At 39.0% G+C, this 15,395-nt stretch overlaps 1 protein-coding gene across 4 annotated transcripts in view; it reads left to right on the top strand.

The window, feature by feature from the left end:
• The window catches only part of FARS2 (phenylalanyl-tRNA synthetase 2, mitochondrial), a 244,530-nt gene that overhangs the window by 153,246 nt on the left and 75,889 nt on the right, over window positions 1-15,395 (top strand). For all 4 annotated transcript variants that reach the window (XM_058831259.1, XM_058831262.1, XM_058831261.1 and 1 more), the window contains one exon: window positions 12,677-12,828. In XM_058831259.1, coding sequence (XP_058687242.1) covers window positions 12,677-12,828 — 152 coding nt within the window. The remainder of the gene's footprint in view (window positions 1-12,676; window positions 12,829-15,395) is intronic.

Here is a 15,395-nt window from a genome sequence, read left to right as displayed (position 1 = left end):
ATTACACCATGTGCCTGAGAGCATATTACTGAAACTCTTGGTAAAAATAACTGCTGACAAGGGATGTGGTTCCCAACAATCTAGTTGCTGGCCTCTGAGCTAATACCAGTGATGCAGATTTTCTTGCATACCCTGTTTCCATCCCTCCACACACCCACTGCAATCTAGTCTCACTGACAGCCTCTGTTGAACCTGAACAAATCAGCAGTAGTTTAATTCCTTTCTGCCTGCACTTTTCTCAGTAAATAAAATGAATAAATAAAAAAATGTCAATAGCCCTTTCTGCCTAGATTAGTTAGTGATATTTATCTTACATACTATGTTGTCTGCTGAAGTACCAAAGGGCAAAGTAAATCCATTTCATCCATTTAGCAGCCACCTTGATAACAGTTGGATGTACAGACAAGCCTATGACATTCATTAGCAAAAAAACAATTCTTCCTCTCTTTCACCTGTGTTCCTTGAAAATAATTAAAGTATTTCTATGTTGTTTTCACAGTCTTAGAATAGTTGAAAACTCTCTTGTTCACCTCTGTTAACTTGTCTCATCCCAATAGCACATTTAGTTTAGATTTAACTGGTGGAGACTCAAAACAAAATAGCTGATTTGAGCTGCTCTTTTTTGGATGTTAAGGAATTTTCTGCTTTGTACATAACTGTCACAGCTGGAATTTGTTTAGAGCAGGTGGACTATGTGTGTATATGTATATATATATTTAGAGAGCAAAAATATTTCATCCTTATTTTCAGTTGTCTATGCTAACACCCACTTTAATCACCAGTAAAATTTTTTTTGTCATTGGAGGGAATTCTAAAACCTGGATGTAATTATGTGTTTCCTATAGATTTTCAGTTATGTGAAAGGTCCGGGGTTTTACTGACAAATCTAGCAAGTGCCACAGGGGATTTTGGAAGCTAGCTATGTGACATACCAGTGTATCCACCTGGCAAATATCCTCTCGTGACTGCAGGTCCAGAGACAGCAGTTGAGACTTCTCTTCATGTGAAGGGTTTTGGTGGGTTTGGGCTGTTCATTACCATTCTTTCCCAGACCCTTGTTTCTCACAGTGTTAGGATGAGAAGCATAAGGGGTTTTTTTTTGTTTCCCACGTGCCCATGTTCCCACGTGCTATTGTGCTTTGCTGTTCCACAGAACAGCAGGAGCTACTTTTTTGGCTACACTGTGAGATGAATCAGGGAGCTTTTTCCTCTGCAGTTCCTTAAAGCTGTATCAGTTCCCTGCTCCACTTCTCAGTGTTGCTTCATGCCATCAGCACAACTGATGAGACAGCACTTTTGATTTTGGAGGCGGTATAGAAGGTGAGAGGTGAATATACCCAGCAGGTGTGTCCTCAGTATTAGTGAAAGACATTCCCAGCAACTGAGAACAGACCACCAGGGGCTTCCTTCCAATCTGTTTTTAAACAAAAAGAAGCGCCTGTAGTCTTGACTGCATTTTGACTGCATCTCTTCTATGTGATGTAGATAAAAAATGATTTTGCAGTTATGAATGCTGCTGCACTGTACAGTTACTGTCATTAGAACTATTTTACTGCTGATGCATATTTTTCCCTAGGCAGAAGCCAATGCACCCTAGTAAAAGTACACCTGATACTATCTAAATTATTACTTAGCAAAAACTGCAATAAGCTTCAAAAAGCATATATTACAGTGGTTTTCTCTGATCTCTAAACCTCATATATTTGCACTTTGATTGGCTGAGGCTCTTCGAAACAAATAGCTCACAAATGAGTAATTTTGCTGCTGAATATATCAACCGATCTTTATTGCATCCCAAATGATGAAATATAATGGTTATACAAAGTGCTTCAATAAGCCATGGAGCAATTTCCAGTAGTGATATATATGCTGAAACCCATATTAAAGTAATATTAGGTGAAGGAGTAAACCTGGAAATCTAAAATAACAATACATTTCACGTAGCTTCTGTGAAACCAGCTATTAGTGATTTTGACAGGAGTCCATATATGTTCAGAGCTTTCAGCTTATTGTCTACAAAAGTATGTAGCTAGTAAGGAGGGTAGCCCTTACACATTTCCTATGGTTTTTCAATATTGGTTTAATTACACTGTGAGTAATAGAATGCTGGTTAGGAGGATGTCACAGGAAATATCTTGACTTTAGTCTTTGGCCCTGACCTGAGTAGTGACTCAGTAATTCTGTTTTCCATGCTATTTACAATTGTAGTTGTCTTGTACCTCCTGCCTTGGCATCTCTTCTCCAAACTGCCTTAGGATGGAAAGTTCTTCAGGACACAAATTAGCGTTTTGTGCTCTGTCTACCTAATGGGACCCTTGTTTCTGGCTGGCAGTCCTAGGTAATTACCAGGATCTGAATATGTGCATGCCTGTAGCAGGGTTAAATACATCTTTGTGAGTACACATTATGCATTTGATGTAAGAATAAACTTCTATTTAAATTGTGTCCAAGCACACACTGTGTGAGTATGTGTCTTCAGAGATACAGGTATGTGCTGATGTGCACACACAACAACAGAAGTATAAAGGGAAAAGAAAAAAATCTCAAAACTAGTAGGAAATAAGCTCTTATTCATTTTTCCAGAGTTAGCTAAAAAGATGGAGGGTTTCATACATGAGTTTATTTGATAGTTCTTTTAACACTGGTGCCAATGTTTTACATATAAAAGATACATCTTGCAGAGAGCTTTTGATAAAGTGATCTTTAAAAATCATGCCTAAGCCTCTATGGTCATCATCTGTAGCATGATTAGACATTGCAGCTGAGCTGTGGAGTGTCCCTAGGAAATGAGGGCTGGGAAGAACAATCTCTGTATGTGTGTATGCATGAACAGAAGCACCTTTTGAAGTACACGGTGTTAATAAAAAACCCTGATTCTCTGATCAGAATATGAATTAGTCTGCAGAGAATAGCCAAACAACAGAAGGCACAGTTGGGAAGAACAGTATTATTCTTATCATATCAATCCTCAATTTCCTTCATCTTGCTAGTGTGAGAGACACATGAACTACTGCAGTGACAGCCTAAAACAAAACGTGACAAGTGATGCTTTGGGGTGCATGTGCTGCAGAGGATTTGGCTTTGCCGTTTTAGAAAAATTAATAATGGGAAGAAATCCCTTTTTTGAGGATTAATTACATCCTTCTGCCTCTGCACAAGTTTTAAATCCAATTTGCATAATTATTCCCACATGTAACCTGTTCTCCTAAATCAGCAAGAGTGAACCCATTTTCTGATTCTTGTAAAATAAGGAAAGGCATTAAAGAAATACCTGTTCTGCACCAAGATTCTGCTCGTAGAGATTTAAGTGTTCTTTACATTTTGTCATTGCGTACTGAAATGCTTAGTGGACTTCTTGTGCCTTTTTGTGCTTGGTCTGTTCTCAGCTTAGGGCTTCTCTGTAGTTATCCCTTTCTAAGTTGTTACTCTTTAACAAGGGTATAGCTTTAGGATTGCTGAGGGTCTGTCTGAGGGAAAAACATTAAAGGCTTTTGTTGCTCTTCTGAGTATTGGACAAGTAAATAGAGCCTTTTATTTCTGTTTTGCTCTAGCTTACCTACTGTACTTTAAAGTTTTAGCTTGCTACACTACCTTGGTGTTTTATTTTCAGTTTTGAACTTTAGAGGTTGTAATTTGTATGAATTTCGTACTTAAGTGGGGGGGATGGTTTGGCAGAAGTGAAGTTGACTACTCTGGAAACTAAAAATAGTGGATTTTGCCAAGAGTCATAGAATCATATAATCCTTAGGGTTGGAAAAGACTTCTTAGATCACCAAGTCCACTGTTATGCTATCACCACCATATTCACCTCTAAGCCATGTCCCCAAGTGTCATATGCACTCACCTTGTGAATTGTCACTTGCAAGGACAGTGACTTCACCACTTCCCTGGACAGCCTTTTCCACTGCCACTTGGGCAGTTTTCCCTGGACAAGAAGGAAACCTAGCTATATCAGGAAGTCATAAGAATATTTCAAAACCACCAGTAACCTTCCTAGGTAAATTTGTCTACATGGTGAGATGGTACAGATTAGCTCTAGAAAGTGTAGAAAAATAATTCCTTGGTAGCACAGCAATGTCCAGGGCATTATCTGAAGATATAGCCAAGAAATGTGAAGTGTCACTGCTGTTGTATTGGAAATCTCTATGTTTTTTAGGAAGGAGAGAGAAAAAAGAAGTATTGGTTGTTAGGTGGGAAGAAGGACTTTTTCAGGTGTTGCATGAAAGATTCACAATGCCAGCTTATTTTGGTGTAAGTCACATTCAAGTGTTCTGGAGATTCTGCAATTTAAACAGTAACTCTCTAGAATGGTACATTTAATGAGCAGAACAGGAAATACAGTCAACAGTGTTTTATATGAGGTTTTTCATCTAAGCCAAAATAAAATATTGGGTGCACTTTGCTTCCATTATTATGCTATGTATTGGGAAGAAATACATCTTCATATTGCTGCAGACTCTTTCCAAATACTTGCATTGTTTATTTAGATATAACTCTTTTATATGAATTGTTGATGGGTACAGTATTTTACTCCACTGAGCTATTTATCTCAGCATTATTATTAAGCATAATGAGAAAAAAATACACAAACCAAACCATCAGAAAGGAGGAACCCTGACTTCTGAGTATGGCAAACACCGAATGCCTGCAGCAACCAAAGCCTTCTGCAGGAATTTCTGGTGCTCAGCACTGCTGAAGAGAAAATTCTTACTATCTTCTGGGAAGCTGGGTTTCTGCTGACTTATACCAGCTAATACCTGTTCCTTGCAGGCATGGCAGGTATTTTTAGAGAAGTGCAGGACACATATGATTTTTTTTATTCATTGACAGTTTGTTTTCTGAGGTTTGTGTCTTTTCTTCTTTTTACCCTTGCCTGTGATTTTGTCTGCGGTATGGGATATTTGGGTAGGAAGGACAGACAGAACATGGATAGTCTATGCAAAAGGCAGTCATAAGTGTTAATTACTAGGTTTGGTGTGAGAATCCACATTACCATTTTGGTCATTCCAAATCACTGGATTCCTTTCCCAAGATGGAAGCTTGCTTGTTTTCTATTGAAGACATCACAACATAGTAAGGATTGTCCCATCAGTTCCACTTGGTGTACATCAGGCCTGTGGTAGCAACTGCTCAAATGGAAAAGCAATAACAGAAAAAGCATTTCTTAGTTTTTAGTTGTTTTGCAATAATATATCTGTGATTGAAATGGAGGAAGATAAGCACCATGAAACCAACTAGCTCAGCAGGCTATCAGCTAGGAGGCTGGGAAAGAAGCATAAGGAAAATGCATTTTTTCCCACAGTGGACATAGAACTGCTGAAGGAAAATGTCAGGCTAATCGCTTCTTCACCCTGATACTTCAAAAAGGGTTTGTAAGGAGCTGTGATATGGGAGTGAGTAGTAGAGAGCCATCCCTTTGGGTGATTCTTCCTGTGAGTCCTACTTTGTTCTATGGAAAAGAGAAGTAATTTTTGCCTCATTAAACACAGGGCAATGGAGTCCATCACTGGTATTTAGGAATAATCTATACTTATCCTTTGGTGTTTTTTATAATCATATCACAAGAAGCAAGGCATATCCAAATACCCAAGGGAACAGGTATTGGGAGTATCTTTGCTGTGTACACTGTAACATCCTTGCTGCTAATACGATTAGGTCAACACTTTCATCTTCTTTATGTCTTTCCTGACTTTTTTTTCAATTCCTTACTAATCATTTAGAATCATAACCCTCTCCATGGCAATACAAGTGCTCTTTTGTGTCTGGAAATCTTCTCAAAAGCCATGCCTTATTTCTCAGCTTTCTGTCCACAGGTCAGTTTAAAATGCATATTTGTACTCAGAGAAGTATATTGTGACTTTAAACTCGATTCATTTTTCATTACAAATTTAAACAGGCTTGACTTTAAAATAAAGTTACTGCATTTTAATAAAATGTAAGAACACAGTGTCCCTTTTTAGTGGGGGCACAGAGGTTTAGTAATCAGCATTACTTTTGGGTGAATGTGTGTAAAGGCAAGCATTCCACTCACTCATTCTGCCACAGCACCAGTCCTCTTGTGCATTCTTCGTGCTGCTTGGAAGAGGTGGGGCTTATCAACAAAGTTTAATTGAGTTAAATTTCATCTTTCATGTTTTCCAGATTCTGTGCTGCATTAGTATGTAACGCTGAACTTCACACAAAGTGTTAGCAAGTTCTCCTCACAGTTTAGTTGGACAAAACAATCCTTTGCCAGACGGAGAACCGAGGACACCATTGCAGCTTCAGGCCCCAAAAAGTATAAACAACAGCTAATTGAGAACAGTCTGAGAGGATGGGACTTCATAACCTGAAGCTGCAATTGGACAATTAACCCCAATATGTAAATGGACCAAAACCTATAAAAGTGTGAAAACTCTTGACTGGTTGTTCATCTTGAGCCACGGTCAGGCTCTTGTACTGCCCAAGGTGTATCCTTTGAAGGCCTTTTAATAAATACCTACTTCATTCCTTTAACACTGCCTAGCCTTTGTTTCAGGTGGCCTCCCTAGGCATCATAATCTCCTCACTGGCTGTTACACATTCTAATTCTTTCAGTGTCATATTAGACATTGACATTTCTTTGTCAGGCAAGTTCCTCTCTGTGACCTTTATGAACTTCTAGCATGCAGGAGACATTGCACTTGTTCCTGTGCATGTGCACATGTATGTGCATTTATTTTGTATCTTAAGGGGGTTTACCTGATCAAAGGTGCCTGATGAGCATTGACAAAGGTGACTAAGTGGGATGATATGGAGAGCTGTCTGGTGACTGCTTAGGCAGAATATAAGCAATGAAGCTCTTTTTTGCTTTGCACCTTCAGGTAACCTGGAATGGGGCTCAAGAAAGAAATTGTTATCTCCAACAAGACCCCATAGGGTGTAGTTTAGGTGGGAAGGGGACAGAGCTCTCTTGGCAACATGCAGTGCACAGCAGAGAGGGCCCTGGTCCACGGGTTTGTGTCATCTCACATTGAAGACTGGGACTTAGCTAAGAGGACAAGTCTGTGTTCCTAGGGCACTTCCCTGTTCAACCTGGATGTGGAATGTCAGAACCACAGGATGTGTCAGGTTGGAAGGCACCACAGCAGGCTGTCAGGTCTAACTTCCCTCCTCAAGCAATGTCATCCCAGAGAACATGGGACAGGACTGCATCCAGATTGTTCTTAAATATCTCCATGTACAAAGAAAACCTTCTCCACTCAGAATGGTCCATGTACAGAGTGCCTGAAATCCATGGAGCACTTGGTGTTCCCATGAACATATGGTGTTCCCTGTACCTGTATGTGAGGTTTTCAAAGTTAAGAACTCTGTTGTGATGAGCAGATTGGTGTCTAAAAAGGGCTGATCATACTTCTGTGTTCATTCACCAAAAAGCTCAGAGCACCAGTGGAGGTTAATGCTCTTCTTCCACTCCCTGCAGGAGGACAGAGCAGTGCATTGATCCCATGACTAGTCCATTTGCTTTGGTTTTAAGAGCTTAATTCCAGAAAATATTTTATATCTGCTTATCAGACTTTATGGTAGTTGTCTGTTGAAATTTACATTTTCTCCTTTGAAGATGTGTCTTTGCACATAAAACTGTGTATGTGTGTATGTGTTTACATGTATGAATATTATAGAACTTACTATACAAAACTAAGGAAAAGATCAGTTTGGTAAGGAGGGCAGAAAACTTTTAACAATGGGGAACATTGTGACTGAATTTTAAGCCATGGCAGCCAAGAAATTCGAAGTTTTATTCCCTGCAGCAACTGTAATTTGTTTACACTGGTCATAAATACGGAAGTGTAAATCTAGACGCATACACACTAATACAAGAAACTTCATTACATGCATGTGGGTTAAGTTACTGCTGTAAATTTACAAATTTGAATTTCATGCCTGTTACGTGTTTAAATTTCTTATGATAACACTGAATTAATGTAGTTTCACCATAGAATATATTAAGAAAGGCTCAGTTATTACAGGACTGTAGTTTTCATTTTGATGAGAATATGATGTTGCATTAAAACCGTATAGTTCATGTAGATATTTCTCCAAAACATGGCAATGCAGGACTGTTAAAGCTTAGCAGCCACAATGCTGCTAGGTCTCATATTTTTCTGACTTAGACTGGTGATGGCAGTAAAGCATGGCTGACTTTAATAGCTTGGCTGCTGTGGAATTGCTAACCCAGTTTCTGGTACATGTTGTTGTTAACCTTGCATTTGTGTCGCCACTGTCAAAATACAAGTACAGCTTTTCCCTCTGCTATATTTGTCACCCATTTGTTTTGTCCCATCTGCAGCTGGTGGCAGGCAGCAAATGAACAGCCACAGCACAAAACTTCTGCTGTCCCCTTGCCATGTTGCACCCAACTGCATCTGGGGAAAAGTGGCTTTTTTTCCTAATAACAAATATTTGTGGAAAGTGCTGGTGTCCATCCTGTTTTCTGGGACTCCGGGCTAAAGACACTTCATGGCTTTGTGTGGGTTATTCACTGGCACTGGCTGTGCATTAGCACCGGCTGTTTTTACTATGGCTTAGGAGGTTCTGCCCTCAGAGGAGATTTCTCACCCTTATAGCTGTGAGGTATCTGGATCCATCCTAGCTGGTGATCCTTTGCCATGTGTGGATGAACAGATACCACTCTTATGGTGACCACTTGATTCCTGCTGCCAAAGCATCCAGAGTAGTGCCCTGGTGTGGCAACATACACAGAGACCAAGTATTTGCTATTTAATGCTGACAAATGAGTTTTGGTGGATCTTGCTGCTGCTTAAGACAGCTGTCCCCCAATGAGCTAAGCTGCTGCAATTCTTCATCCAGCACATATTAACATAAACCAATGAGAGGGGCAATTTTCAGCTGGCAACAGCAGGCTGTGAGCTGCAGTGGTAAAGGAACAGGCACGTGTTTATCAGCTGCTGCAGGGGCAGTAATCTCAGACAGAAAGGCAGAGCAAAGAGGTGGAGATGAGGAGTGCCCTAAACTATCACCAACCCATATGAAAGAGTAACAGCCCTGTGTTTTCAGTGGTGCACTCCTCAGGTACATCCAGACATAGGCAAGGCACGCTGGCAGAGCAGGTTATAGTACTGGTCTCCAACTACTCATTTCTATACTAAAAGTAGCATCATGGGAGTGAAAAGCTTGCAGTTTTAGGAAGCACTTGGCTTATTTATTAGCCAGAGAAAGAACTTTGACTAATGACTAGTAAACATATATCATTGAGGGTGGATCACCATAAACTTCCATTTCATTATTTAAAGAAATTATAGTAATTCAGCATTCCTAAATGCTTTCACCTTGGGTGATTGAAAAATGTGATGTCATTATTTGCAGTATTTCCCTGCAAGATGGGTTCAGTGGAGTCTTATAGATAGTGTAATTTCTGGGAAAGCATTCATTTTCTGAGGCTGTTGAAAAATGTCAATGTAAGTGTTTGAAATTGAAAGTAAAAAGAACATTTAAAGTAGCACTGTGGTGGCAAAGCTCTGATGGAATCAAAAGGATGTCTGTGCATCAGCAGTGCTTACTGACACACTTGGCCAGTGCCCTGCAGCAGCACTCTGCAGGTAGGATCAGTTTTACCTTTCCCTAAACCTCTTTTCTGTTCCTCAGAAACCTAAGGAAGTGATCAGGGATTGGAAGCAGGAGCAGCAGGGCTTCCAGGCTTGGGTAGTGTGCTAGGGTTCAGCCAACATATATCCTGCAGAACCAGATGTGTCCTGGTGTCTTCTCTAAGCATTGTGCTGGAGGACTCCTAAGCCATGAAGAGAATGTAGCTGGAAGTGGTGGCTGGAGGCGACCGCAGAGTAGCAGATACAGTGGGAAGAGTACATTTCTCTCAAGGGGAGCCTTTGAAATGTCTGTAAATTCATAAGGAAATGGTCTCCAATGTTAGCATTTGCCTTGAACTTGAAAAAGGATCAAAGCCAGTGGACTCTAGGCAAGTCTGCTGTTAAAGAGCAGGCGAGTTTAGAAAGGATCAAAGAATGGAGAAGTGGCCTGGTGGACCACAGTATGTATTTGCTGGAGTGCATGAATACAAATTTAGGAACTTCATTTTGGCTTGCCAATGGGAGAGTCTTTAGTAGCCTATTCGCATTTTAGGTGTAGCTAATAAACTACTATGAGACTCATGTAGCTCTACAACAAACAGATCGATACGTTTGAGAACTAAGAATTTTATCCTTATACCAACTTTAGTGTTGATATAAGACTTACTGCAACGATATCGACTGCAGCCAGGTGGTGAAGGGACAATATAATATGGGATTATTGCCTTGCCTTTTCCCATAAAAGATTTTTCTGTATTACAAAGCTCTGAGAAAAGGCTAGTAGCTAATAATAAAAAGTTATGCTTATGTTATGTTTTTAGCATTTATCCTTCCAGATTTTGTAACACACACAAGCAGACACACACAAAATTACAATTCTGTATCCACAATAGTGACACTGGAGAGAAAAAGCTGAACACACAAGATATTAATTCCCTGCTTCCCATGAGCAGGCCAGCTCCAGGGGAGCAGGGCCCCATCACATGTAATGGCTACCTGGGAAAACAAACACCATCACTCCAGAAATCCCTCCCTTCCCTCTTCTTCTTCCCACTTTATATACTGAGCAGGATGTCATATGGTCTGGAATATCTCTTTGGTCACGTGGGGTCACCTGTCCTGGCTGTGTCTCCTCCCAAATTCCCCAGCTTTCTTGCCAGTGTGGCAGTACAGAAAGCAGAAAAGGCTTTGGCTCTGTGCAAATACCGCCCAGCAATAACAAAATCATCTCCATGTTACCAACCCTGTGTTCAGCACAAATCCAAAAGCTGGTCCCATGCTAGCCCCTGTGATTTCTTGCCAAAACCAGCACAGGACATTTCTGAACATTAATTATTTTTAACATTACCTGAATATGTAATTATTTATCTTTATTGTCCTTGTACCTGTGTGAATGCAAGTAGGTGCCTCATTATGCTAAGGCTCATGAGCCACATTTTCTGGTTGAATGATTAAATGTCTTGAACTATGAGTTCAGTGAGTTTTGTATTAGTCCCACCAAACTTTGAAGTGTATTCAGTATATTCCTGAGCTATAGCAGTAGTAAATAAAGTGGTAGATAGGAATGAGGTGAGAATATAGGGGTCCACTGCAGGATTATAACTTTATTTACACTAACACATGTATCAGGTTGTTGTCCAAGGAGCATATCCAGCATTTGCAGCTGCAGCTTTTGTGTAGCAGAGACATTTGTGTTTCATTCATTAGTGTTTTATCAAAAGCTCTTTTGAAATGGATTTGCTGTGCAAGTTTCCTTTTTTTAATTTGATGTACAGGATATGAATTCGTTTGACAAGTTTATTCCTTTAACAAGTTCAATAATCATTTGTGATTCACAATTTTATTTGCTGGGGGGGGCTATTAATTTAAAACTTCCACTGTATTCCTTATCAGATATTTATTGACTAGTTTACAGTCTACAGAACAGTATTAGAGTAAATCAGAATGCTGTAAACTTGCCTTATTAACGGGTTCATTGCTTTAGCAGGTACTCACTTAAGTTTCCACTGCTCCATCATAAAACATTCCCAGTCATGGAATACATTTTTCAATGAGATATTATACTGTATAGACCAAGGTGTACACATGGGATCTTTTGTACATATAAACAAAATAATAAAACAGATGTTTTCTCTTACAAACTCCAACAGTCTTGTACAAAAGTACTTTTTACAACTGCAGGTAATTAATGCAAGGCAGAAGTAAGTTACTGTATAACCTAGAGGTCATGAAAGGAGAATGTTACCATTTTCTGTTCTTCAAAGAGAGAAACATATCACCAAAGGTGAGATCTGAAACCCACAGAGTCCTGGGAAGTTTCATCGGAACTGAAAAGTTAATTGTCTGGTTTGATTTCTCTTTCTCTTCCTGTTTTTACAAATAACAAGTTACACTGTCTGTCCACTTTATGCAGGATTTTTTGCAGCAAAGTATGTCCAGTTTGTGCAGCAAAGATACCCCTTTGTGTTTGAAAGCCTGTTGTGGTACTTGTGGAATGAATAATTATGTTAACAGCCTTACCTTTTTTTGTTTGAGTGTCTATAAAAACCACTGGAAAGTGAACTGATGCCACTTTTCAAGCCAAAATGTGTTTCTTACTATAACATTTTATCAAGAAGGTGCCTATTTATAAGACTTCGTTAAAACTTCAACAATGAAAATAGTAAATATGTTGTGTAATAGAAGAATCCTGTAAAATGCATGTAAGTTTTATACCTGAATGTGATAAGAAGTTTTGAATCTGGAAAAAGTCTGAAAAAAGCTTTCAAAAAGTGCAATTCTACCCAGTGAAAAACCACCTTACATTATCTCTTCGTTCTAAACAGCTCTGTTTCAAAAGTGTGTTCAGGGTCATAAACACTGATTTTAGCAAACAAAACAAGTTTTTTCTTCTGAATGAATAAATCAAAGTTGTTACAAGGGGATCTTTAAAAGATATTTCCTAGTACAAAATCTTCCGTCTCAGTTGTTTATGAGGTCAGTTTGCACTTCAAAGAGCATTTTAAAAAGCCTCTAAACTGTGTACTTTGTGTGTTATGTAAGTTCAGAACAGTTGTAGATATAGTTATCAAGTCCAACCATGTATAAAGATATGTTTTTTTAATTTCTTTTAGCCACTCAGCAGATACCCACCTTTGATCAATGACATCTCCTTTTGGCTGCCTTCTGAGGCATACTCTCAGAATGATTTCTATGATTTGGTTCGAACCATTGGTGGAGACTTGATAGAAAAGGTTGTCCTACTGGATGAATTTGCACATCCAAAGTAAGTAAAAATTTTAACACCTTTTTCCTGTGGTCACAGTATAAATGTTTTCGAATATTTTAGTTCTGTATACCAATAAGTTCTCGATACACATTTCATTTTTCAGCTCCAGAGCTTTTCTACAGCAGAAAAAATATATACTTTTTACTTAAAAGAAGTACTATCTATTTTTCAGTTTTCCACTAGTACTGAGCTTCTGGTATTCAGACTACCCCAAAGCTTTGTGCTGAGGTTTTGACAGCAACAGTGAACAACTGCCTTTCTCGATACATTTGGCAGTGCATGACACTCCTGTCTATAGTGTGTCTAACATTCTAGTCCTGCTCTTTGCTAAGTGACTGATATTTGTCTCCTTGTTCTCTTCCTTTCTTCTTCTAGTCCTGACACACTAGTAGACCTTTACTATAACATCAGTGCTAATAATGGTTTGTTGCAAAATGCTATTGTTGGTGTTCAATTGGGAGAAAAAAAAAAAGACCTTGTTCATTTCTCTCTGACACGTATTTATATGCTGTTGAACAGTCTCTCAGGTTTCAGAACACCATATGCGTTTAGCAGCACTGACATGACCAGGGAGTGCACAGGGTATTTGTCCAACTGGTAATAACAATTGCCTCATAACCAGACAAGTATCAGCTGCTACATATGTACTGTTTTTCAATTTGCTGTTTCCAAATCAAGTAGAAAGGCTGCTGGCTATCTAGCTTACTAAAACTGAGGTTTAAAATTATTTGTATTGAGACTTTTTTAAGTGCTCTAGGAAGGCAGATAATAAACCTTTTCTGAAGGTGACAGGAAAATGCTTCATGTTATTCTCCAACACCTATAGATTTTTTATTTTCTTCTTTCTACATCCAGGTATCTAACCCTGTTGATCTTTTGAATTTGATATGTGATACAGGCCAGATTGTTCTGTGGCCTAGTTTTCATGGTGTTTCAGTGAATTTTTATTTTTCGATGATTTTTTTCCTTTTTACCCTTTTTGTGTAGTGTTGTATGAGTTTGTGCTGTTTGAAGAAACAGAAATGGAAATGAAGTTTGTGTGGGCATCTTAAAGCTTTGAGTCACTAATTCTTGAGTCTTTCTCACATGCAAATCATGCAAAAGGATCTTAACCCTTTACTCAAGATGGTGTGTGCAGAAGAGGAATACAGGTTAGGATAAGTTAATGAGTACTTTTCATTGTAAAGAACAGACTGTATCTTTCAGCAAAATCAAGAAGCAAGTTTATTGGAGATATGGAGAACTTCTTATTGTCACTTGGAGTGCACCATAGTATCAGTCAGCACAAGTACCTAGACATTGGAGGCTGTGCACACAGATCCTGCTGTCTTCTATCATGATGGTTCTGATACAGTACCATCAACACTTTTTTGTGAAAACTGTGTTGTTGAACCCCTTTCTGGAGCTGGTCCTTCCATTCATTCATGCTGAAAGTTTATTGTATGTGTAACACCTCTGTGCTCGTTGCCACTTTTTGTCTACATTCTTCTCAGTGATACCAAACCAGCAATTATCTTCATTGTTACATCATCTCTTATGGGAAATCCCATGTGTGGTGCAAGTAGCTCTTCCAAGTCTGAAAGTTTGGAGGAATCTTGTTCCCTGCTTCCTCAAACAGTGGCAGTATTACTCTGTGATTACTCTCAGCATCTTACTGGGGAAATCCACATCTGCTCTGACAGCCTGCCAGCAGCACTGCATCAGTCATGGCTCAACTCACAGGTCATGTTTCTCTTCTTTGCTCAGAATAGTGTCTTCCATACCAGTAGAGTGGAGAGGTAAAGACAGGATTCACTACTCTGGGTTTCTACTGTGTGTTTTCTCCTTTGATATGCTTTGACCCATTCAGAACATATTCCAGGGATGATAGTTGTTCCTCCTCAAGGAATACACCTCTAGTTCCCTCTGTGGCTTCTGCAAATAGATGGGAAGGTTGATTGCTCACAGAGAATTGTCACACAGATTTAGGATCTTTACTAGTTTTGTTCTCTAAAACTATTTAAACCTCACTCAGCAGACATCCAAATATGTTTTGACACTATAAGGAGAAAAAAATTCTCACCTTTATATCTGAAGAATCTGAGAGGTGACACTAATGGATTGTTGGTAAGTGATGTTGTGGTCCTCTTGGATTTTTCACCTGCAACAGCAGTAAAAGAAATATTTTCAAATGTCCCATTAAAAATCAGTAATTCCAAGGAGATTATGTACTGCATTAACAGGGAATCATAAATGAAGACTAAAACATAACAGTTACTTTGCCCTTTTTCCTTAAAACAGGATGTGTGAACTTATGTAACTTTTGAGAACTGATGATGTTAGCCACATAAGTAATTTTGTTTGATTTTTAAAGGCCTTGGAAGACTGACATTTTGAAAAGAGTTTTCTTCTTTGTCTTAATTCGTAGCTAATCATCTTGTTATGGGAATGATACAGTGGCTTCTTTAATTCAGTGTTGCAGAAAAGCCTCTGGGCACAGAAATTAACATAAGAGATCCTCAGCGTTGCTATGGATCTGTATGTTACAGATCTAGGTACTTGTAATCATTATCTTGAATTTTTTG

The sequence above is a fragment of the Poecile atricapillus genome, chromosome 2, assembly GCF_030490865.1.
Source record: "Poecile atricapillus isolate bPoeAtr1 chromosome 2, bPoeAtr1.hap1, whole genome shotgun sequence".
Lineage (NCBI taxonomy): Eukaryota > Metazoa > Chordata > Aves > Passeriformes > Paridae > Poecile > Poecile atricapillus.
Note: the sequence above shows the minus strand (reverse complement) of the source record. Positions and strands in the feature narration are given on the sequence as shown.